At 55.1% G+C, this 23,975-nt stretch overlaps 1 protein-coding gene across 1 annotated transcript in view; it reads right to left on the reverse strand.

Moving 5' to 3' along the window:
- The window catches only part of LOC140472018 (uncharacterized), a 78,566-nt gene that overhangs the window by 52,780 nt on the left and 1,811 nt on the right, over window positions 1-23,975 (reverse strand). The window contains exons 3-14 of the mRNA XM_072567458.1: window positions 22,734-22,889; window positions 20,499-20,666; window positions 19,071-19,226; window positions 16,238-16,393; window positions 15,807-15,959; window positions 10,976-11,134; window positions 9,020-9,181; window positions 8,070-8,252; window positions 7,558-7,716; window positions 6,263-6,418; window positions 1,965-2,114; window positions 1,137-1,289 (exon numbers count right to left, since the gene is read on the reverse strand). Coding sequence (XP_072423559.1) covers window positions 1,137-1,289; window positions 1,965-2,114; window positions 6,263-6,418; window positions 7,558-7,716; window positions 8,070-8,252; window positions 9,020-9,181; window positions 10,976-11,134; window positions 15,807-15,959; window positions 16,238-16,393; window positions 19,071-19,226; window positions 20,499-20,666; window positions 22,734-22,889 — 1,911 coding nt within the window. The remainder of the gene's footprint in view (window positions 1-1,136; window positions 1,290-1,964; window positions 2,115-6,262; window positions 6,419-7,557; window positions 7,717-8,069; window positions 8,253-9,019; window positions 9,182-10,975; window positions 11,135-15,806; window positions 15,960-16,237; window positions 16,394-19,070; window positions 19,227-20,498; window positions 20,667-22,733; window positions 22,890-23,975) is intronic.

Raw genomic sequence — 23,975 nt, forward strand, 5'->3', positions numbered from 1 at the left:
AATAAGGGATGGTATTTTTACAGAAGGCAAGGTGGGATGAGGTGTAGTCCAGGAAGCTGTTGGAGCCGATGGGTTTGCAGCAGATATCTGTGGTTAGACGGTAGGATTAATATCTTTCTGTCTATCTCTATTTCTCCCTCTCGGTCTCTCTCACCAATTCCATCTTGCTGGAATGATCAATGAAGAATACCTTTTACACTGTGTTCCTGGATTCCTCTACTCCACGACAAGTGAAAATAAAATAGAAATCTAAACCTAAGTCTTATCTGTCTAACTTCTCGAGTTGTTTGGACTCCCTCATCCCCTGCTACTCTCTGGTTTGAACACACCATCTGTCCAATCATATTTCCCACCAGCCACTCTCCCAATCCTTCCATGTCCCTTTCTATGTCCCTCTCTCATTCCTCCTTCATGTCACCCAGAGTCTCTCTGCCTCATTCCTCCCCTCACTCCATCTCATTCTTCCCTCGCCTCTCCCTTTCTTTCTATCTCAATCTCTTTCCTCCCTCACCTTTCCATCTCTCTCTTTATTTGTCTCTCCCATTCTCCCGGTCCCTCTCTCTCTCTCTAGCTCACACACACACACAATATCCATGTCTTTCTCTCTCTCTGTCTCTGTATCCCATTCTCCTGGTCCCCTTTGCTCTCTCTCTCCCACCTTCCCAGTGCCCCCTCCTCTCTCTGTCTCTCTCTCTCTCTCCCACCTTCCCAGTGCCCCCTCCTCTCTCTCTCTCTCTCCCACCTTCCCAGTGCCCCCTCCTCTCTCTGTCTCTCTCTCTCCCACCTTCCCAGTGCCCCCTCCTCTCTCTGTCTCTCTCTCTCACCTTGCCAGTGCCCCCTCCTCTCTCTGTCTCTCTCTCTCCCACCTTCCCAGTGCCCCCTCCTCTCTCTCTCTCTCTCTCCCACCTTCCCAGTGCCCCCTCCTCTCTCTGTCTCTCTCTCTCTCCCACCTTCCCAGTGCCCCCTCCTCTCTCTGTCTCTCTCTCTCACCTTCCCAGTGCCCCCTCCTCTCTCTCTCTCTCTGTCTCTCTCTCTCTCCCACCTTCCCAGTGCCCCCTCCTCTCTCTGACTCTCTCTCTCTCTGTGTTGCTCTCCACAACATCTCCCTCACAGTGTCACCCACCCCCACAACGTACCATCATCCATGAAGCTGGGGATACAGATATTTCCACATTTGCTCTCACAGCAGCTCTGCCAGGCATCACAGTCTTCATCTCCACTGCAACGATCTCCGAGTTTCAGGTCACACATGGGCTCCAGGCGGTGGGGAGCAGGACAGATATCATCACCTGGACAACACAGAGACAGTATGGATACGGTTGTACGGAAACACACAACTCCCTCGGATCGGCTCGAGTGAGACACGAGAGCTGAACGAGGAACTCCCACTGCTCTTCCATCACGGATAGACCAGCTCCACAGCCCCGGGATTCAGGAAGCCTCATGTATTTAGGCAATTCCAGGTGAATCTCCAAATACCACCCTCCCACATCCCCCTAAACCGCGGACAAACACACACACACACAGACACACAAACTCACACACAGACACACACACACAGACATATACACATACACACACACACACACACAAACACACACAGACACACACACAGAGACACATACACACACACACACACAAACACACTCTCACACACACACACAGACACATACACACACACTCTCACACACACACACACAGACACATACACACACACAGACATACACATCCACACACTCACACACACAGACACATACACACAGACACACACACACACATCCACACACTGACCCACACACACACTGACCCACACACTATTACACACACACACGCCCACACACTGACCCTCACAGACACACAAACACACACCCAGACAGACACACCCAGCTCCCTGCCCACACTGCCATGTACTGTCATCACCACACCATCGTCTCTGATCAAACAGAGACACACTGATCACTTACGGCTCATGAGGAAACGAGGTACACATCTCTTTCCACAGGTGGCATTGCAGCATGATGACCAGGCATGGCAGTCAGTGTCATTCTGACACACGTCTCCCAACTTCATCTCACAGAATGGGTCCAAGCGGGTGGAGGCAGGGCACTGGGTCGCTGCAAGGAACATCAGGACATATGGAGAGGGTCACACTCCCACAGGGCAGGGACAGCATGGGGTATAGATACAGAGTAAAGGTCTCTCTCCCCCATCCCCCCGATCAAACACTCCCACAGGACAGGGACAGCATGGGGTTAGATACAGAGTAAAGGGAGCTCGACACCATCCGGCCGATCGAACACTCCCACAGGACAAGGACAGCATGGGGTTAGATACAGAGGAAAGGTCTCTCTACACCATCCCCCCGATCAAACACTCCCAGGGACAGGGACAGCATGGAGTTAGAGACAGAGTAAAGGACTCTCCACACCATCCCCCCGATCAAACACTCCCAGGGACAGGGACAGCATGGGGTTAGATACAGAGTAAAGGTCTCTCTGCACCATTCCCCGATCGAACACTCCCAGGGACAGGGACAGCATGGGGTTCGATCCAGAGTAAAGGTCTCTCTACACCATCCCCCCGATCAAACACTCCCAGGGACAGGGACAGCATGGGGTTAGATACAGACTAAAGGTCTCTCTGCACCATCCCCCCGATCAAACAATCCCAGGGACAGGGACAGCATGGGGTTAGATACAGAGTAAAGGTCTCTCTACACCATCCCCCCGATCAAACACTTACACAGGACAGGGACAGCATGGGGTTAGATACAGAGTAAAGGTCTCTCTACACCATCCCCCTGATCAAACACTCCCAGGGACAGGGACAGCATGGGGTTAGATACAGACTAAAGGTCTCTCTGTACCATCCCCCCGATCAAACACTCCCAGGGACAGGGACAGCATGGGGTTAGATACAGAGTAAAGGTCTCTCTACACCATCCCCCCGATCAAACACTCCCAGGTACAGGGACAGCATGGGGTTAGATACAGAGGAAAGGTCTCTCTGCACCATCCCCCCGATCAAACACTCCCAGGGACAGGGACAGCATGGGGTTAGATACAGAGTAAAGGTCTCTCTACACCATCCCCCCGATCAAACACTCCCAGGGACAGGGACAGCATGGGGTTAGATACAGAGGAAAGGTCTCTCTACACCATCCCCCCGATCAAACACTCCCAGGGACAGGGACACCATGGGGTTAGATGCAGAGTAAAGGTCTCTCGACACCATCCCCCGATCAAACACTCCCAGGGACCGGGACAGCATGGGGTTAGATGCAGAGTAAAGGTCTCTCGACACCATCCCCCTGATCAAACACTCCCACGGGACAGGGACAGCATGGGGTGAGATGCAGAGTAAAGGTCTCTCTACACCATCCCCCCGATCAAACACTCCCAGGGACAGGGACAGCATGGGGTTAGATACAGAGTAAAGGTCTCTCTACACCATCCCCCCGATCAAACACTCCCACAGGTAAGGGACAGCATGGCGTTAGATACAGGGTGCAGCTCCCTCCACACTCTCCCACCATCCACCATTCCCAGGGACAGGGACACCATGGCGTTAGATACAGGGTGCAGCTCCCTCCACACTGTCCCACCATCCACCATTCCCAGGGACAGGGACACCATGGTGTTAGATACAGGGTGCAGCTCCCTCCACACTCTCCCACCATCCACCATTCCCAGGGACAGGGACACCATGGGGTTAGATACAGGGTGCAGCTCCCTCCACACTGTCCCACCATCGACCATTCCCAGGGACAGGGACACCATGGGGTTAGATACAGGGTGCAGCTCCCTCCACACTCTCCCACCATCCACCATTCCCAGGGACAGGGACACCATGACGTTAGATACAGGGTGCAGCTCCCTCCACACTCTCCCACCATCCACCATTCCCAGGGACAGGGACACCATGGGGTTAGATACAGGGTGCAGCTCCCTCCACACTGTCCCACCATCCACCATTCCCAGGGACAGGGACACCATGGTGTGAGATACAGGGTGCAGCTCCCTCCACACTCTACCACCATTCCCAGGGAAAGGGTCACCATGGCGTTAGATACAGGGTGCAGCTCCCTCCACACTCTCCCACCATCCACCATTCCCAGGGACAGGGACACCATGGTGTTAGATACAGTGTGCAGCTCCCTCCACACTCTCCCACCATCCACCATTCCCAGGGACAGGGACACCATGGTGTTAGATACAGGGTGCAGCTCCCTCCACACTGTCCCACCATCGACCATTCCCAGGGACAGGGACACCATGGGGTTGGATACAGGGTGCAGCTCCCTCCACACTGTCCCACCATCCACCATTCCCAGGGACAGGGACACCATGGCGTTAGATACAGGGTGCAGCTCCCTCCACACTGTCCCACCATCGACCATTCCCAGGGACAGGGACACCATGGGGTTAGATACAGGGTGCAGCTCCCTCCACACTCTCCCACCATCCACCATTCCCAGGGACAGGGACACCATGGGGTTAGATACAGGGTGCAGCTCCCTCCACACTCTCCGACCATCCACCATTCCCAGGGACAGGGACACCATGGTGTTAGATAGAGGGTGCAGCTCCCTCCACACTCTCCCACCATCCATCATTCCCAGGGACAGGGACACCATGGTGTTAGATACAGGGTGCAGCTCCCTCCACACTCTCCCACCATCCACCATTCCCAGGGACAGGGACACCATGACGTTAGATACAGGGTGCAGCTCCCTCCACACTCTCCCACCATCCACCATTCCCAGGGACAGGGACACCATGGGGTTAGATACAGGGTGCAGCTCCCTCCACACTGTCCCACCATCGACCATTCCCAGGGACAGGGACACCATGGCGTTAGATACAGGGTGCAGCTCCCTCCACACTGTCCCACCATCCACCATTCCCAGGGACAGGGACACCATGGCGTTAGATACAGGGTGCAGCTCCCTCCACACTCTCCCACCATCCACCATTCCCAGGGACAGGGACACCATGGTGTTAGATACAGGGTGCAGCTCCCTCCACACTGTCCCACCATCGACCATTCCCAGGGAAAGGGATACCATGGCGTTAGATACAGGGTGCAGCTCCCTCCACACTCTCCCACCATCCACCATTCCCAGGGACAGGGACACCATGGTGTTAGATACAGGGTGCAGCTCCCTCCACACTGTCCCACCATCCACCATTCCCAGGGACAGGGACACCATGGGGTTAGATACAGGGTGCAGCTCCCTCCACACTCTCCCACCATCCACCATTCCCAGGGACAGGGACACCATGGGGTTAGATACAGGGTGCAGCTCCCTCCACACTGTCCCACCATCCACCATTCCCAGGGACAGGGACACCATGGGGTTAGATACAGGGTGCAGCTCCCTCCACACTGTCCCACCATCCACCATTCCCAGGGACAGGGACACCATGGTGTTAGATACAGGGTGCAGCTCCCTCCACACTGTCCCACCATCGACCATTCCCAGGGATACGGACACCATGGTGTTCGATACAGGGTGCAGCTCCCTCCACACTCTCCCACCATCCACCATTCCCAGGGACAGGGACACCATGGTGTTAGATACAGGGTGCAGCTCCCTCCACACTCTCCCACCATCCACCATTCCCAGGGACAGGGACACCATGGGGTTAGATACAGGGTGCAGCTCCCTCCACACTCTCCCACCATCCACCATTCCCAGGGACGGGGACACCATGGTGTTAGATACAGGGTGCAGCTCCCTCCACACTGTCCCACCATCCACCATTCCCAGGGACAGGGACACCATGGTGTTAGATACAGGGTGCAGCTCCCTCCACACTCTCCCACCATCCACCATTCCCAGGGACAGGGACACCATGGGGTTAGATACAGGGTGCAGCTCCCTCCACACTCTCCCACCATCCACCATTCCCAGGGACAGGGACACCATGGTGTTAGATACAGGGTGCAGCTCCCTCCACACTCTCCCACCATCCACCATTCCCAGGGACAGGGACACCATGGCGTTAGATACAGGGTGCAGTTCCCTCCACACTGTCCCACCATCCACCATTCCCAGGGACAGGGACACCATGGCGTTAGATACAGGGTGCAGCTCCCTCCACTCTGTCCCACCATCCACCATTCCCAGGGACAGGGACACCATGACGTTAGATACAGGGTGCAGCTCCCTCCACACTCTCCCACCAACAAACCCTCCCGGCTCGATACCTGTAGCCAGTGGGATGATACACAGAGCTTAACAGGAGTGGTGCCTTACGTCTGGACAGGAACTTGAAGACACATCTATTCCCACAGGTGGTATTGCAGCAGGTTTGCCAGCCCTCACAGTCGTTGTCCTCATTGCACTGAGTGTGGAAACTCATGGAACAGACGTGGCTCAGTCTGGAAGGTGAGGGACACCTTTGTTCGCTCCCTACAGAGACAGAGGCTCCATCTTAGCTTCAGAAACTGCTGCTGCTGCTGCTTGAACTATCATTCACTGACTTCGCCCCGAGCTCAAGGGCGGGGTGATAGAGAGAGAGACAGAGAGAGAGAGACAGAGAGAGAGAGAGAGAGGGAGAGAAAGAAATAGAGACAGAATGAGGGGGAGAGAGCAAAAGACAAGCAGGGAGAGAGAGACAGAGAGAGAGAAAGAAATAGAGACAGTGAGAGAGACAGACAGACACAGGGATAGAGAGTCAGAGACAAAGCCGGGTGGAGGGGGGTGGTCACGAGAGAGAGAGAGAGAGAGAGAGAGAGAGCAAGAGAGAGATAGGAGGTTGGAGACAGAGACAGAGAGAAAGAGAAACAGGAAAAAGGGAGCAGGAGAGACAGACAGAGACAGAAAGAGAGGCGGGGGACAGAGGAAGACAGAGGCAGAGAAAAAGAGAGAAATAGACAAACATAGATATAGAGATGGAAAGAGAGAGGAAAGGAAAGAGAGACAAACAGCCAGACAGAGGAACAGACAGAGAGAAAGAAACAGACAGGGAGAGACAGAAAGAGAGACAGACAGAAAGAGCAAAACACAGTGACAGGGAGAGATAGAGAGAGAGGGAGGGAGGGAGACAGAGGCAGAGAGAGGGAGAAACTGAGGGACAGAGTTGGGGAGATGCAGACAGAGAGAGACACACACACAGAGTAAGAGAGAGAGAGGAGAGAGAGAGAGAGAGAGACAGAGAAAGGGAGAGACAGAGGGACAGAGATGGAGAGAGACAGATGGAGGGAGACAAAGAGAAACTGAACGGGAAAGAAAGGGAGAGTGAGAGATGTGATGGGACGAAAGAAGCTGTGAGAGAGAAAGAAAGAAAGAGACAGACACAAACTGACAAGAGAGACAGAGTTCCAAGAACTGATCATGTCTGCCCAATATCGCAGAGACGTCCATTGACAGAGGGAAAGACAGAGAGCGAGGGAGAGAGCGAGAGACACACATTCACACATACGCAGAAATAGCAACACAAACACAGTGACTTTCTGTGTCTCCCGATCCCTGATGAACATGCTCTGGGGTGGAGGTTGTGGGTGGGGAGGGAGACGGTAGAGTGGTGCTAAGTAAACGGGGTTACTTACCCCTGCTGCGGTAGGGATGGACACAGCGTTGCCCACAGCTGGTGTTGCAGCACATCTGCCATGCGTAGCAGTCATCATCCTCCTCACACACCTCGCCGTATTTCAGGTTACACACAGCAGAGAGGCGAGCAGGAGAAGGACACATTCCAGATGTCCGATCTGTCACACAGAGAGAGTGAGGGAGGGAAGGAGGGACAGGGAAAGGGAGAGAGATAGACACGGCTCAGACACAGAGGAAGGCGTCATCAAGGACATCAGGACGTCGCAGCTTTATTGGTGCAACGAGCACTACATCCTCAACCCTCGACTGTGCCAACTACATTCCCAACACCAACCCATTCCACCACGATTGCAGAGATACAAACTGTGCATGGTGTCTCGAGGTGATAAGGAGACTGGGGAACAGTACACACCAGAGAACAGTTCAACCTAAGGAGATGTGGAGACCGGGGAACTGTGACCGGTGATCCCAGTCTGGTATGATCGAAGGATTATGGAATGTACACAGTTACCTGAGACTGACAAACTCCTGCTCTGCCCCATGAAGGGATTGACACAGCGTCTACCGCACGGTGTCTCACAACATGACGTCCACTTGCCACAATCGTCATCATCTTCACACGAGACGCTGTGATTCATCCTGCAGACACGTTCCAGGGAGGACGGCTTAGGACATTCCTCAGATTTCCCAGAGTCTGCAAGTGTAACAGTTCCGCTTATAGGAGAGATCAGGAGAGGTGTGGGTGTGTGAGAGACAGAGACAGAGAGATTGAGAGGGTGGGGGAGAGAGGGACAGGGGGAGAATGAGAGGGAGATCAAGAACTGAGAGGAACAGGGAGGGAAATGTGACAAAGACAGAGAGAGACAGAGGAACGTGCAAGAGGCAGACCGAACAAGAGGAGACACAGAGAGAGGGCGAGAGAGAGACAGGAGAGATAGCAACACAGAGAGCAAGTGACAGAGGGAGAGACGTGACCAAGAAAGAGAGGGAGTCGAATGCGACAAAGACAGAAAGAGAGACACAGACGAACATGCAAGAGACAGACAGAACGAGAGGTGAAAGAAGGACAGGGAGAGAGACAGAGAGGAGAGATAGCAACACAGATGGACTGATGGAGAGACACGATGGAGAAAGAGTGGAATGTGACAATGACAGACATAGAGAGAGAGAGAGAGACACACAGACAGAGAGAGGGAGAGAGACAGAGAGAGAGGGAAAGACAGAGAGACACAGAGAGACAGACAGACAAAGAGGGAGAGAGAGAAACAGACAGACGTGCAAAAGATGGAGATGAAATGACGTCACACAGAGAGAGAGAGAGAGAGGTGTGCTGCAGGAATGCACAAAGAGAGGCAAAGGGAAATACACCACAGACACAAAGTGAGATATAAAGAAGCAAAGGTCACAGTTCAGCCTCATACAGACAGGTTAAGCAGCCATTCCTTTTGGACCAGGAACTACCTCCATAAGACTTTCTGTAGAACGACAGGACACAACGTTTCTGACACCCAGCATCACAGCACCTTTGAGATCCAGCACAATCTTGGTCCGACTCACACAACTTCCCAAAAGTGGAGTTACACACACGGGCAAGATGGTCTGGGCGAGGGCACAGCCCGTCATCTTCCATTGGGAGAAAAGACAGAGACAGAACCGCACGGGGTTAGACACAGAGTAAAGAACCCTCTGCACTGTCCCCATTAAACATTCCCAGGGACCGGGACAGCAGGGGGTTAGACACAGAGTAAAGAACCCTCTACATTGTCCCCATTAAACACTCCCAGGATAGGGACACCACGGGGTCAGACACAGAGTAAAGAACCCTCTACATTGTCCCCATTAAACACTCCCAGGGACAGGGACACCACGGGGTGAGATACAGAGTAAAGAACCCTCTACATTGTCCCCATTAAACACTCCCAGGGACCGGGACAGCACGGGGTTAGATACAGAGTAAAGAACCCTTTACATTGCCCCATTAAACACTCCCAGGAAAGGGACACCACGGGGATAGACACAGAGTAAAGAACCCTCTACACTGTCCCCATTAAACACTCCCAGGGACAGGGACATCATGGGGTTAGACACAGAGTAAAGAAACCTCTACATTGTCCCCATTAAACACTCCCAGGAAAGGGACACCACGGGGTTCGACACAGAGGAAAGAAACCTCTACATTGTCCCCATTAAACCCTCCCAGGACAGGGACAGCACGGGGTTAGACACAGAGTAAAGAACCCTCTACATTGTCCCCATTAAACACTCCCAGGGACAGGGACACCACGGGGTGAGATACAGAGTAAAGAACCCTCTACATTGTCCCCATTAAACACTCCCAGGGACCGGGACAGCACGGGGTTAGACACAGAGTAAAGAACCCTCTACATTGTCCCCATTAAACACTCCCAGGACAGGGACACCACGGGGTTAGATACAGAGTAAAGAACCCTCTACACTGTCCCCATTAAACAGTCCCAGGAAAGGGACACCATGCGGTTAGACACAGAGTAAGGAACCCTCTACATTGTCCCCATTAAACACTCCCAGGAAAGGGACACCACGGGGTTAGACACAGAGTAAACAACACTCTACATTGTCCCCATTAAACACTCCCAGGACAGGGACAGCACGGGGTTAGACACAGAGTAAAGAACCCTCTACATTGTCCCCATTAAACACTCCCAGGACAGGGACACCACGGGGTTAGATACAGAGTAAAGAACCCTCTACACTGTCCCCATTAAACACTCCCAGGACAGGGACACCACGGGGTTAGATACAGAGTAAAGAACCCTCTACATTGTCCCCATTAAACACTCCCAGGACAGGGACACCATGCGGTTAGACACAGAGTAAAGAACCCTCTACATTGTCCCCATTAAACACTCCCAGGACAGGGACACCACGGGGTTAGACACAGAGTAAAGAACCCTCTACATTGTCCCCATTAAACACTCCCAGGACAGGGACAGCACGGGGTTAGACACAGAGTAAAGAACCCTCTACATTGTCCCCATTAAACACTCCCAGGAAAGGGACACCACGGGGTAGACACAGAGTAAAGAACCCTCTACATTGTCCCCATTAAACACTCCCAGGAAAGGGACACCACGGGATTAGGTACAGAGTTCCTCCACACTGTCCCACATCGAAGAACTGCAGTTCACGGACAGCATGGGGTCAGATGCAGAGTAAAGTTCACTTTGCACTCTCCGCACTAAACACTCCCAGGACAGGGACAGCATGGGGTTAGACACAGAGTAACGCTGCCTCTCACTCACCCCCATCAGACTCCCCAAGGACAGGGACAGCACATGGTGAGATACACATTGAAACATTGCTCTGTCCTGTCCCACACCACATCCATTCAGGAACACCAGATGAACAGTGAGTGAAGCTCAGACAAGAAGAACTCACCATTTCTGAAATGCCTGAGGACACATCTGTACCCACACGGGGTCATGCAGCACGTGCCCCATCTGCCACAGTCGCTCTCATTTCTACATTCCCTGCCCAGAGTTGTGTTACACACATAGCTCAGTTGACTTGGGCTTGAGCACTCTCCGGGTCTCTCACCTGGAAACACAACATTCCGATATAAGACTCGACTTACACACGAGAGGGGAGACCGACAGGGATTCCACATCAGGGATATATTTGCTGTTTTCAGGAGTGCAACGGTCCGGGAAAAAGAATTGGAACAATGTACAGACTGGGGTCGACCACAGTCTAATCCCTGCAGTTTCGGGACTCTCTCACTCTGCTCCCTGTAGTCTTGGGACTCTCTCACTCTGCTCCCTGTAGTCTTGGGACTCTCTCATTCTGTTCCCTGCAGTCTCGGGACTCTCTCACTCTGGTCTCTGCAGTCTCGGGACTCTCTCACTCTGGTCTCTGCAGTCTCGGGACTCTCTCACTCTGCTCCCTGCAGTCTCGGGACTCTCTCACTCTGCTCCCCACAGTCTCGGGTCTCTCTCAGTCTGCTCCGCGCAGTCTCGGGACTCTCTCACTCTGCTCCCTGCAGTCTCGGGACTCTCTCAGTCTGCTCCCTGCAGTCTCGGGACTCTCTCACTCTGGTCTCTGCAGTCTCGGGACTCTCTCAGTCTGCTCCCTGCAGTCTCAGGACTCTCTCACTCTGCTCCCAGCAGTCTCGGGTCTCTCTCTCTCTCTGGTCCCTGCAGTCTCGGGACTCTCTCACTCTGCTCCCCGCAGTCTCGGGACTCTCTCTCTGTCTGCTCCCTGCAGTCTCGGGACTCTCTCACTCTGGTCCCTGCAGTCTCGGAACTCTCTCAGTCTGCTCCCTGCAGTCTCGGGACTCTCTCACTCTGCTCCCTGCAGTCTCGGGACTCTCTCACTCTGCTCCCTGCAGTCACGGGACTCTCTCACTCTGCTCCCTGCAGTCTCGGGACTCTCTCACTCTGCTCCCTGCAGTCTCGGGACTCTCTCACTCTGCTCCCTGCAGTCACGGGACTCTCTCACTCTGCTCCCTGCAGTGTCGGGACTCTCTCACTCTGATCCCTGCAGTCTCGGGACTCTCTCACTCTGCTCCCTGCAGTCTCGGGACTCTCTCACTCTGCTCCCTGCAGTCTCGGGACTCTCTCACTCTGCTCCCCACAGTCTCGGGACTCTCTCAGTCTGCTCCCTGCAGTCTCGGGACTCTCACAGTCTGCTCCCTGCAGTCTCGGGACTCTCTCAGTCTGCTCCCTGTAGTCTCGGGACTCTCTCAGTCTGCTCCCTGCAGTCTCGGGACTCTCTCAGTCTGCTCCCTGCAGTCTCGGGACTCTCTCAGTCTGCTCCCTGCAGTCTCGGGACTCTCTCACTCTGCTCCCTGCAGTCTCGGGACTCTCTCAGTCTGCTCCCTGCAGTCTCGGGACTCTCTCACTCTGCTCCCTGCAGTCTCGGGACTCTCTCACTCTGCTCCCTGCAGTCTCGGGACTCTCTCAGTCTGCTCCCTGCAGTCTCGGGACTCTCTCAGTCTGCTCCCTGCAGTCTCGGGACTCTCTCAGTCTGCTCCCTGCAGTCTCGGGACTCTCTCACTCTGCTCCCTGCAGTCTCGGGACTCTCTCACTCTGCTCCATGCAGTCTCGGGACTCTCTCACTCTGGTCTCTGCAGTCTCGGGACTCTCTCAGTCTGCTCCCTGCAGTCTCGGGACTCTCTCACTCTGATCCCCACAGTCTCGGGACTCTCTCAGTCTGCTCCCTGCAGTCTCGGGACTCTCTCACTCTGCTCCCCACAGTCTCGGGACTCTCTCACTCTGCTCCCTGCAGTCTCGGGACTCTCTCACTCTGCTCCCCACAGTCTCGGGACTCTCTCAGTCTGCTCCCTGCAGTCTCGGGACTCTCTCACTCTGCTCCCTGCAGTCTCGGGACTCTCTCACTCTGCTCCCTGCAGTCTCGGGACTCTCTCACTCTGCTCCATGCAGTCTCGGGACTCTCTCACTCTGGTCTCTGCAGTCTCGGGACTCTCTCACTCTGCTCCCCACAGTCTCGGGACTCTCTCACTCTGCTCCCTGCAGTCTCGGGACTCTCTCACTCTGCTCCCTGCAGTCTCGGGACTCTCTCACTCTGCTCCCTGCAGTCTCGGGACTCTCTCACTCTGCTCCCCGCAGTCTCGGGACTCTCTCACTCTGCTCCCCGCAGTCTCGGGACTCTCTCAGTCTGCTCCCTGCAGTCTCGGGACTCTCTCAGTCTGCTCCCTGCAGTCTCGGGACTCTCTCAGTCTGCTCCCCACAGTCTCGGGACTCTCTCACTCTGCTCCCTGCAGTCTCGGGACTCTCTCACTCTGCTCCCTGCAGTCTCGGGACTCTCTCAGTCTGCTCCCTGCAGTCTCGGGACTCTCTCAGTCTGCTCCCTGCAGTCTCGGGACTCTCTCAGTCTGCTCCCTGCAGTCTCGGGACTCTCTCACTCTGCTCCCTGCAGTCTCGGGACTCTCTCAGTCTGCTCCCTGTAGTCTCGGGACTCTCTCAGTCTGCTCCCTGCAGTCTCGGGACTCTCTCACTCTGCTCCCTGCAGTCTCGGGACTCTCTCACTCTGCTCCCCGCAGTCTCGGGACTCTCTCACTCTGCTCCCTGCAGTCTCGGGACTCTCTCTCTGTCTGCTCCCTGCAGTCTCGGGACTCTCACTCTGGTCCCTGCAGTCTCGGGACTCTCAGTCTGCTCCCTGCAGTCTCGGGACTCTCTCACTCTGCTCCCCACAGTCTCGGGACTCTCTCAGTCTGCTCCCTGCAGTCTCGGGACTCTCTCACTCTGCTCCCCACAGTCTCGGGACTCTCTCACTCTGATCCCTGCAGTCTCGGGACACTCTCAGTCTGCTCCCCGTAGTCTCGGGACTCTCTCACTCTGCTCCCTGCAGTCTCGGGACTCTCTCACTCTGCTCCCTGCAGTCTCGGGACTCTCTCACTCTGCTCCCCACAGTCTCGGGACTCTCTCAGTCTGCTCCCTGTAGTCTCGGGACTCTCTCACTCTGGTCTCTGCAGTCTCGGGACTCTCTCACTCTGCTCCCTGCAGTCTCGGGACTCTCTCAGTCTGCTCCCCGCAGTCTCGGGACTCTCTCAGTCTGCTCCCTGCAGTCTCGGGACTCTCTCAGTCTGCTCCCTGCAGTCTCGGGACTCTCTCACTCTGCTCCCTGCAGTCTCGGGACTCTCTCACTCTGCTCCCTGCAGTCTCGGGACTCTCTCACTCTGCTCCCTGCAGTCTCGGGACTCTCTCACTCTGCTCCCTGCAGTCTCGGGACTCTCTCACTCTGTACCCTGCAGTCTCGGGACTCTCTCACTCTGCTCCCTGCAGTCTCGGGACTCTCTCACTCTGCTCCCTGCAGTCTCGGGACTCTCTCACTCTGCTCCCTGTAGTCTCGGGACTCTCTCACTCTGCTCCCCACAGTCTCGGGACTCTCTCACTCTGCTCCCCACAGTCTCGGGACTCTCTCACTCTGCTCCCTGCAGTCTCGGGACTCTCTCAGTCTGCTCCCCACAGTCTCGGGACTCTCTCACTCTGCTCCCTGCAGTCTCGGGACTCTCTCACTCTGCTCCCTGCAGTCTCGGGACTCTCTCAGTCTGCTCCCTGCAGTCTCGGGACTCTGTCACTCTGCTCCCTGCAGTCTCGGGACTCTCTCACTCTGCACCCTGCAGTCTCGGGACTCTCTCAGTCTGCTCCCTGCAGTCTCGGGACTCTCTCACTCTGCTCCCTGCAGTCTCGGGACTCTCTCACTCTGCTCCCCACAGTCTCGGGACTCTCTCACTCTGCTCCCTGCAGTCTCGGGACTCTCTCACTCTGCTCCCTGCAGTCTCGGGACTCTCTCACTCTGCACCCTGCAGTCTCGGGACTCTCTCAGTCTGCTCCCTGCAGTCTCGGGACTCTCTCACTCTGGTCTCTGCAGTCTCGGGACTCTCTCACTCTGCTCCCCACAGTCTCGGGACTCTCTCACTCTGCTCCCTGCAGTCTCGGGACTCTCTCACTCTGCACCCTGCAGTCTCGGGACTCTCTCAGTCTGCTCCCTGCAGTCTCGGGACTCTCTCAGTCTGCTCCCCACAGTCTCGGGACTCTCTCACTCTGCTCCCTGCAGTCTCGGGACTCTCTCACTCTGCTCCCTGCAGTCTCGGGACTCTCTCAGTCTGCTCCCTGCAGTCTCGGGACTCTCTCAGTCTGCTCCCTGCAGTCTCGGGACTCTCTCACTCTGCTCCCTGCAGTCTCGGGACTCTCTCACTCTGCTCCCTGCAGTCTCGGGACTCTCTCAGTCTGCTCCCTGCAGTCTCGGGACTCTCTCACTCTGCTCCCTGCAGTCTCGGGACTCTCTCACTCTGCACCCTGCAGTCTCGGGACTCTCTCAGTCTGCTCCCTGCAGTCTCGGGACTCTCTCAGTCTGCTCCCTGCAGTCTCGGGACTCTCTCAGTCTGCTCCCTGCAGTCTCGGGACTCTCTCACTCTGCTCCCTGCAGTCTCGGGACTCTCTCACTCTGCACCCTGCAGTCTCGGGACTCTCTCACTCTGCTCCCCACAGTCTCGGGACTCTCTCAGTCTGCTCCCTGCAGTCTCGGGACTCTCTCAGTCTACTCCCTGCAGTCTCGGGACTCTCTCAGTCTGCTCCCTGCAGTCTCGGGACTCTCTCAGTCTGCTCCCTGCAGTCTCGGGACTCTCTCACTCTGCTCCCTGCAGTCTCGGGACTCTCTCAGTCTGTACCCTGCCGTCTCCGTTGTGCTGAACTATCTTGCCCCAGACCATTCCCCTGCTGACACTCTGTCAGACCCTAATCCTTACCTTGCCTGAATGAGGAGACACATTTCTTGCCACATCCAATCTCGCAGCACTGTTCATAGGAAGGACAATCATCATCATCCTCACAAGATCGAGTCCTGTTTTTCTTGCAGTGAAAAGACACACGGGAATGTTCTGGGCATTTCTTTCGCAAAACTGAAGGAGAGAATAAGGTTTCACTTGGTCAATTTGTTTACATACAGTGTAATGTTTCCATTGTCCTCTATCAAACACTCCCACGACACGGACAGTGGTATTAGATACAGAGTCATGGTTCCTCTACAGCGCCGACTCATCAAACACTACCAGGACAGAGACACCATGCTCATAGGTACAGTGTAAAGCTGACTCTACACTGCTCACATTGGTCCTCTTCAGCACATTCGGGATTATCACACAAACCTGTGGGAGGCACCGCGGTGATGGATACTCACATTTACTGATGAATGTTGGGACACATTTCCCACCGCAGCCCTTGGCCAGGCAGCACCTCTGCCACACGTCGCATTGCGTGTCGTTCTTGCAGTCTTTTCCCAGGGTCGTGTTGCACAACATCGTCAGCCTCCTTGCAATGGGACAGGTTCCGTTCTCTGTGAAGACAAACACAGGGAGATGGGGGACAGAATCAGACAACAAATCACTTGTGACTGTGGAATTAACAGATAAACACCCCACTCTCCCATCTCACTGACAGAATGGAGCCCAGTGCCTTGTGAAGGAAGCTGGGAATTGGAGAGGGGGTGGGACAACTCAGCCTTCACAACACTACTCCATGATCTGCCGCAGTATTCCAGACAGCTCACACACAATTCCTCTCTCGTGGCCTACAGTGGGAACAGAGAACGGGCTGAGGAGAGACAGACGACTTAACTGTGATGGAACAGAGGCATCAGACAGACCACAACATCCAAACAGGGTGTACTCATATTCCTGGAGAGTAGGATACTGTGTGGTTTGCACAACAATCCCTCCCTAACCCAGGGACAGGGATCGGGAACAGGATCCCTGTCTGTGTCACACCACAATCCCTCCCTAACACAGGGACAGGGATTGGGAACAGGATCCCTGTCTGTGTCACACCACAATCCCTCGCTAACCCAGGGACAGGGATTGGGAACAGGATCCCTGTCTGTGTCACACCAAAATCCCTCCCTAACCCAGGGACAGGGATCGGGAACAGGATCCCTGTCTGTGTCACACCACAATCCCTCCCTAACCCAGGGACAGGGATCGGGAACAGGATCCCTGTCTGTTTCACACCACAATCCCTCCTTAACCCAGGGACAGGGATCGGGTACAGGATCCCTGTCTGTGTCACACCACAATCCCTCCCTAACCCAGGGACAGGGATCGGGAACAGGATCCCTGTCTGTGTCACACCACAATCCCTCCCTAACCCAGGGACAGGGATCGGGAACAGGATCGCTGTCTGTGTCACACCACAACCCCTCCCTAACCCAGGGACAGGTATCAGGAACAGGATCCCTGTCTGTGTCACACCACAATCCCTCCCTAACCCAGGGACAGGGATCGGGAACAGGATCCCTGTCTGTTTCACACCACAATCCTTCCCTAACCCAGGGACAGGGATTGGGAATAGGATCCCAGTCTGTTTCACACCACAATCCCTCCCTAACCCAGGGACAGGGATCGGGAACAGGATCCCTGTCTGTGTCACACCACAATCCCTCCCTAATCCAGGGACAGGGATCGGGATCAGGATCCCTGTCTGTGTCACACCACAATCCCTCCCTAATCCAGGGACAGGGATCGGGAACAGGATCCCAGACTGTTTCACGCCACAATCCCTCCCTAACCCAGGGACAGGGATTGGGAACAGGATCCCTGTCTGTTTCACACCACAATCACTCCCTAACCCAGGGACAGGGATCGGGAACAGGATCCCAGACTGTTTCACACCACAATCCCTCCCTAACCCAGGACAGGGATTGGGAACACAAGATCCCTGTCTGTGTCACACCACAATCCCTCCCGAACCCAGGGACAGGGATTGGGAACAGGATCCCTGTCTGTGTCACACCACAATCCCTCCCTAATCCAGGGGAAGGGATCGGGAACAGGATCCCTGTCTGTGTCACACCACAATCCCTCCCTAACCCAGGGACAGGGATTGGGAACACAGGATCCCTGTCTGTTTCACACCACAATCCCTCCCTAACCCAGGGACAGGGATCGGGAACAGGATCCCTGTCTGTTTCACACCACAATCCCTCCCTAACCCAGGGACAGGGATCGGGAACAGGATCCCTGTCTGTGTCACACCACAATCCCTCCCTAATCCAGGGGAAGGTATCGGGAACAGGATCCCTGTCTGTGTCACACCACAATCCCGCCCTAATCTAGGGACAGAGATCGGGAACAGGATCCCTGTCTGTGTCACACCACGATCCATCCCTAATCCAGGGATAGGGATCGGGAACAGGATCCCTGTCTGTGTCACACCACAATCCCTCCCTAACACAGGGACAGGGATCGGGAACAGGATCCCAGTCTGTGTCACACCACAATCCCTCCCTAACCCAGGGACAGGGATCGGGAACAGGATCCCAGTCTGTGTCACACCACAATCCCTCCCTAACCCAGGTACAGGGATCGGGAACAGGATCCCTGTCTGTTTCACACCACAATCCCTCCCTAACCCAGGGACAGGGATTGGGAACACAGGATCCCTGTCTGTGTCACACCACAATCCCTCCCTAACCCAGGGACAGGGATCGGGAACAGGATCCCTGTCTGTTTCACACCACAATCCCTCCCTAACCCAGGGACAGGGATTGGGAACACAGGATCCCTGTCTGTGTAACACCACAATCCCTCCCTAACACAGGGACAGGGATCGGGAACAGGATCCCTGTCTGTGTCACACCACAATCCCTCCCTAACCCAGGGACAGGGATCGGGAACAGGATCCCTGTCTGTTTCACACCACAATCCCTCCCTAACCCAGGGACAGGGATTGGGAACAGGATCCCAGTCTGTGTCACACCACGATCCCTCCCTAACACAGGGACAGGGATCGGGAACAGGATCCCTGTCTGTGTCACACCACGATCCATCCCTTACCAGGTACAGGGATTAGAAGCGGGGTCCTGTTCTGCCGAGCCCCTATCCTTCGCTAACCTGGGAAGAGGGATCAGAGCCGGGATTCCAGGATGGCCTTGGGGAATCTGTACTCCCTGGATACTGTCTATGTCCGGCACATTGGATGTGTTTCCCTCTCTCACACACTCTCTCTCTCTTTCTCACCTCCAGTGAAACACTTTGGGATGCATTTCTTCCCACAGCCAGCATCACAACACGAGTGGTATCCATCACAGTCCCCGTTGTCATTACAGGAACGCCCGGTGCTGATCTGACAGAACATGGAGAGGGTGTCCTCCTCTGGGCACTGGTCAGCAGGCTCTGTCAATGGGAAGGTAGGACAGACACAGTTACAGAGTCTCACACAGGGCCCTTCACATACTCCTTCACACCTTCCCCATCTGTTCCCCACCCTCCCCCCATTCCCAAACCAGGGAATGCTCATTCTACTGCCCACCCTCTGCAATAACCCTCTCACTTACTGTTGCTTCCCTCTTTCCCTCCAACTGCTCTCCTCCTCTGACAGCATCACTTTCCCCTTTCCATGGTGATAAACTCCTGAAAACGTTTTATCTCTTGGGTTTTCACATCCCTTTATCCCCTACCAGTTCCTCAATCTGTCAAGGTGCCTCCTCAACATCGCTCCTGTACCTGCCTCCACCACCCCCCGTGACAGCACTTTCCACATACTAACCACCCTGTGTGTTAAACAAACCTGCCTCCCACGGTCTCCCCTTTTACCCCAAATCTGTGCTCCTATAGTCATTGACATTTCTGTCCTGGGAAAGTAAAACTGACCAGGCGATACATTCGGTTTGTAAGTGAGGAACCTTCTATCAGGTCGACTCTCATCCTTTCCATGTTCACGTGAAAACAAACCAGGCTTATTCGATCTCCCAAAACGCATCACCTCACATTTGCTCAGATTACACTCCATCTCTTCACCCAATCCTCTGGTCTATCTCCATCCTGCTCTGTCCTCGGGCAATCCTCCTTCGTATCCACAGCTCCCCCTAACCTGCATGACGATCACGAACATATTCATCGGGGGGGCCACCTTCATTCTCCTCCTATATATCTGATAAATGGCAAGGGGGTCACAGCACAAATCCCTGTGGGACACCACCGATCACGGTTCTCCAGTCCCTTTCACTGCTACTCTCTGTGCTTCTGTCACTAAGCCAGTTGTGGATCCATCTTACCAGCTCACTGTGTGTGGATCCCGTGTATATTCACCTTCTGTTCTGGCCTACCATGAGAGACCTTGTCAAAGGCCTTGTTACAATCCCTATCGACAACACCTACTGACCTGCCCTCACCAATCACCTTTCTCACTTTCTCAAAAATACAGGCTCAGTCAAGCTTGGGAGACACAGCCGTCCCTGTACAAAGCTACCTTTCCTGTTGCTAACAAGGCTATGTTTATCCCGGAATGCTGGAGTGGGACTTACAGCCCGGTGTCCACACTACAGCGGGTCTAGCCTGACAAAGCCCTGCCCTCCCATGCAAAGGAGACCCTGTCACTGAATGTGGGGGGATTATTGGTCCTCTGACCTGCTGGGGTAGCGTAGGTTCGGGGTGAGAGGGGCTTACTTCTCGCAAACCACCGTGACACACATCGAGGTCCACACTCCGTCTTACAGCACGATGCCCAGTGACCACAGGAATCGTCTCCATCGCAGGGAGCGGTGAAGTTCATCCGACAGACATAATGCAGTCTGGTCGTGTCCGGACATGTGGATCCTTGGCCTTTAGGAGACACTGAGAGAGAGAGAAAAACAGCTTTCACCACAACTGCTGATCCAACAGAGACCCTTCCCTGGGAAACATCTCTCACAGAACGCAGAGAAACTGGAGCTAGAGGGGGTGGCAGAGATAGGGAGAGGTTCAGGGGGGTTACAGACATACGGAGGGGCTGTAGGGGGGTTAGATAGGGAGGGGGTGTAGGGGGTTAGAGAGATAGGGAGGGGGTGTAGGGGGTTACAGAGATAGGGAGGGGGGTGTAGGGGGTTACAGGGATGGGGAGGGGGGTGTAGGGGGGTTACAGAGATAGGGAGGGGGTGTAGGGGGGTTACAGAGATAGGGAGGGGGTGTAGGGGGGTTACAGAGATAGGGAGGGGGTGTAGGGGGGTTACAGAGATAGGGAGGGAGGGGAGGGGGGTTACAGAGATAGGGAGGGGCTGTAGGGGGTTTCAGAGATAGGGAGGGGGTGTAGGGGGTTAGAGATATAGGGAGGGGATGTAGGGGGTTTCAGAGATCGGGAGGGGGTGTAGAGGGATTACAGAGATAGGGAGGGGGTGTAGGGGGTTACAGAGACAGGGAGGGGGTGTAGGGGGTTACAGAGATAGGGAGGGGCTGTAGAGGGGTTACAGAGACAGGGAGGGGGTGTAGGGGGGTTACAGAGATAGGGAGGGGGTGTAGGGGGGTTACAGAGATAGGGAGGGGGTGTAGGGGGTTACAGAGACAGGGAGGGGGTGTAGGGGGTTACAGAGACAGGGAGGGGCTGTAGTGGGGTTACAGAAACAGGGAGGGGGTGTCGGGGGGGTTACAGAGACAGGGTGGGGGTGTAGGGGGGTTACAGAGATAGGGAGGGGGTGTAGGGGGGTTACAGAGATAGGGAGGGGGTGTAGGGGGGTTACAGACATAGGGAGGGGCTGTAGGGGGGTTACAGAGATAGGGAGGGGGTGTAGGGGGGTTACAGAGACAGGGAGGGGGTGTAGGGGGGTTACAGAGATAGTGAGGGGGTGTAGGGGGGTTACAGAGATAGGGAGGGGGTGTCGGGGGGTTACAGAGATAGGGAGGGGGTGTAGGGGGTTAGAGATATAGGGAGGGGATGTAGGGGGTTTCAGAGATAGGGAGGGGGTGTAGGGGGTTACAGAGACAGGGAGGGGGTGTAGTGGGGTTACAGAAACAGGGAGGGGGTGTCGGGGGGGTTACAGAGACAGGGTGGGGGTGTAGGGGGGTTACAGAGACAGGGAGGGGGTGCAATGGGGTTACAGAGACAGGGAGGGGGTGTAGGGGGGTTACAGAGATAGGGAGGGGGTGTAGGGGGTTTCAGAGATAGGGAGGGGGTGTAATGGGGTTACAGAGACAGGGAGTGGGTGTAGGAGGGTTACAGAGATAGGGAGGGGGTGTGGGGCTGGAGGAGGTTACAGAGATAGGGAGGGGGTGTAGGGGGTTACAGAGATAGGGAGGGGGTGTATGGGGTTACAGAGATAGGGAGGGGGTGTAGGGGGGTTACAGAGACAGGGAGGGGGTGTGGGGCTGGAGGAGGTTACAGAGATAGGGAGGGGGTGTAGGGGGGGTTACAGAGACAGGGAGGGGGTGTAGGGGGTTACAGAGACAGGGAGGGGGTGTGGGGCTGGAGGAGGTTACAGAGATCGGGAGGGCTGTTGGGGCTGGATGAGGTGACAGAGATCGGTTTGGGGTTTAGGGGGCTGGCCAAGATTATGGAGATCGAGAGGGTTGTGCAGGATTTCCCAGAATAAGCGAATGGTGCTGATCACGAGGTGGTGACACAGTTGTCCAGGTCTGGATTTGAAGACAATAATGGGGTGTGTACAGCAGGAGGCAGTATTGCACAGCGTGCCATTGGGTGTTCCCAATCCTACATGGTGGTGTGTGAACCAGACTCAGGATTTGACACTCAGGGTTGGATGGGGGAACAGAGATCAGAGAGACTACAGTGGTTCACGATGAGCTGAACACCATGGAAGATGGGAATGGTGAGGTTCGTCAGGAGAGGAATGTGAGAATTGAGTCTGAGACAGACAGCTCTCTCCCACCCAGATACAGTGACATGGCTCTGAGGGGATCTTTCCTCCTTACCTCCAGGCTTGAAGCTCATGACACATCTCCTCCCACATCCAGTCTCACAACACTTTTGCCAGATATCACAGTCGTCATCAGTGGAACATTGAGATCCCAGTTTCATCTGACAAATGGGCTGGAGACGAGATTCTGCTGGACATTCAAAGGCCTCCTCTGTGGGGAAAGCATAACTCTGAGCTCAAACTAAACTGCTGCTGGACAGGGTTAACAGTTCACAACATCAAGGACGAGGAACACAAGGAGACCATTCAGCTCACCTGGACTGCCCCAATCGCTCAATAAGATCATTGCTGATCCACTACAAGGACTGTACTTTCTTCTCATCTCCCCGCACACCCACATTCTTTTTACATCTCACGCTCATACAAACCACTTTGCTCTCCACCACACACAGGGAAGACTCTCCACTCGATCACAAATACAGGCACGCTCTCAACTCTCCCTCAAATACAGGGACGCTCTCTCCCCACACACACAGGGACCACTCTCCTCTCTCACACACAGGGACCACTCTCCTCTCACACACACAGGGACCACTCTCCTCTCTCACACACAGGGACCACTCTCCTCTCACACACACACAGGGACCACGCTCCTCTCACACACACACAGGGACCACTCTCCTCTCACACACACACACAGGGACCACTCTCACACACACAGGGACCACTCTCCTCTCACACACACACACAGGGACCACTCTCACACACACAGGGACCACTCTCCTCTCACACACACAGGGACCACTCTCCTCTCACACACACACACAGGGACCACTCTCCTCTCACACACACAGGGACCACTCTCCTCTCTCACACACACACAGGGACCACTCTCCTCTCACACACACAGGGACCACTCTCCTCTCACACACACACAGGGACCACTCTCCTCTCACACACACAGGGACCACTCTCCTCTCACACACACACAGGGACCACTCTCCTCTCACACACACACAGGGACCACTCTCCTCTCACACACACACACAGGGACCACTCTCCTCTCACACACACAGGGACCACTCTCCTCACACACACACAGGGACCACTCTCCTCTCACACACACAGGGACCACTCTCCTCTCACACACACACAGGGACCACTCTCCTCTCACACACACACACAGGGACCACTCTCCTCTCACACACACACAGGGACTACTCTCCTCTCACACACACACAGGGACCACTCTCCTCTCACACACACAGGGACCACTCTCCTCTCACACACACAGGGA

Source organism: Chiloscyllium punctatum, unplaced genomic scaffold (genome assembly GCF_047496795.1).
Source record: "Chiloscyllium punctatum isolate Juve2018m unplaced genomic scaffold, sChiPun1.3 scaffold_218, whole genome shotgun sequence".
NCBI classification, from domain to species: domain Eukaryota; kingdom Metazoa; phylum Chordata; class Chondrichthyes; order Orectolobiformes; family Hemiscylliidae; genus Chiloscyllium; species Chiloscyllium punctatum.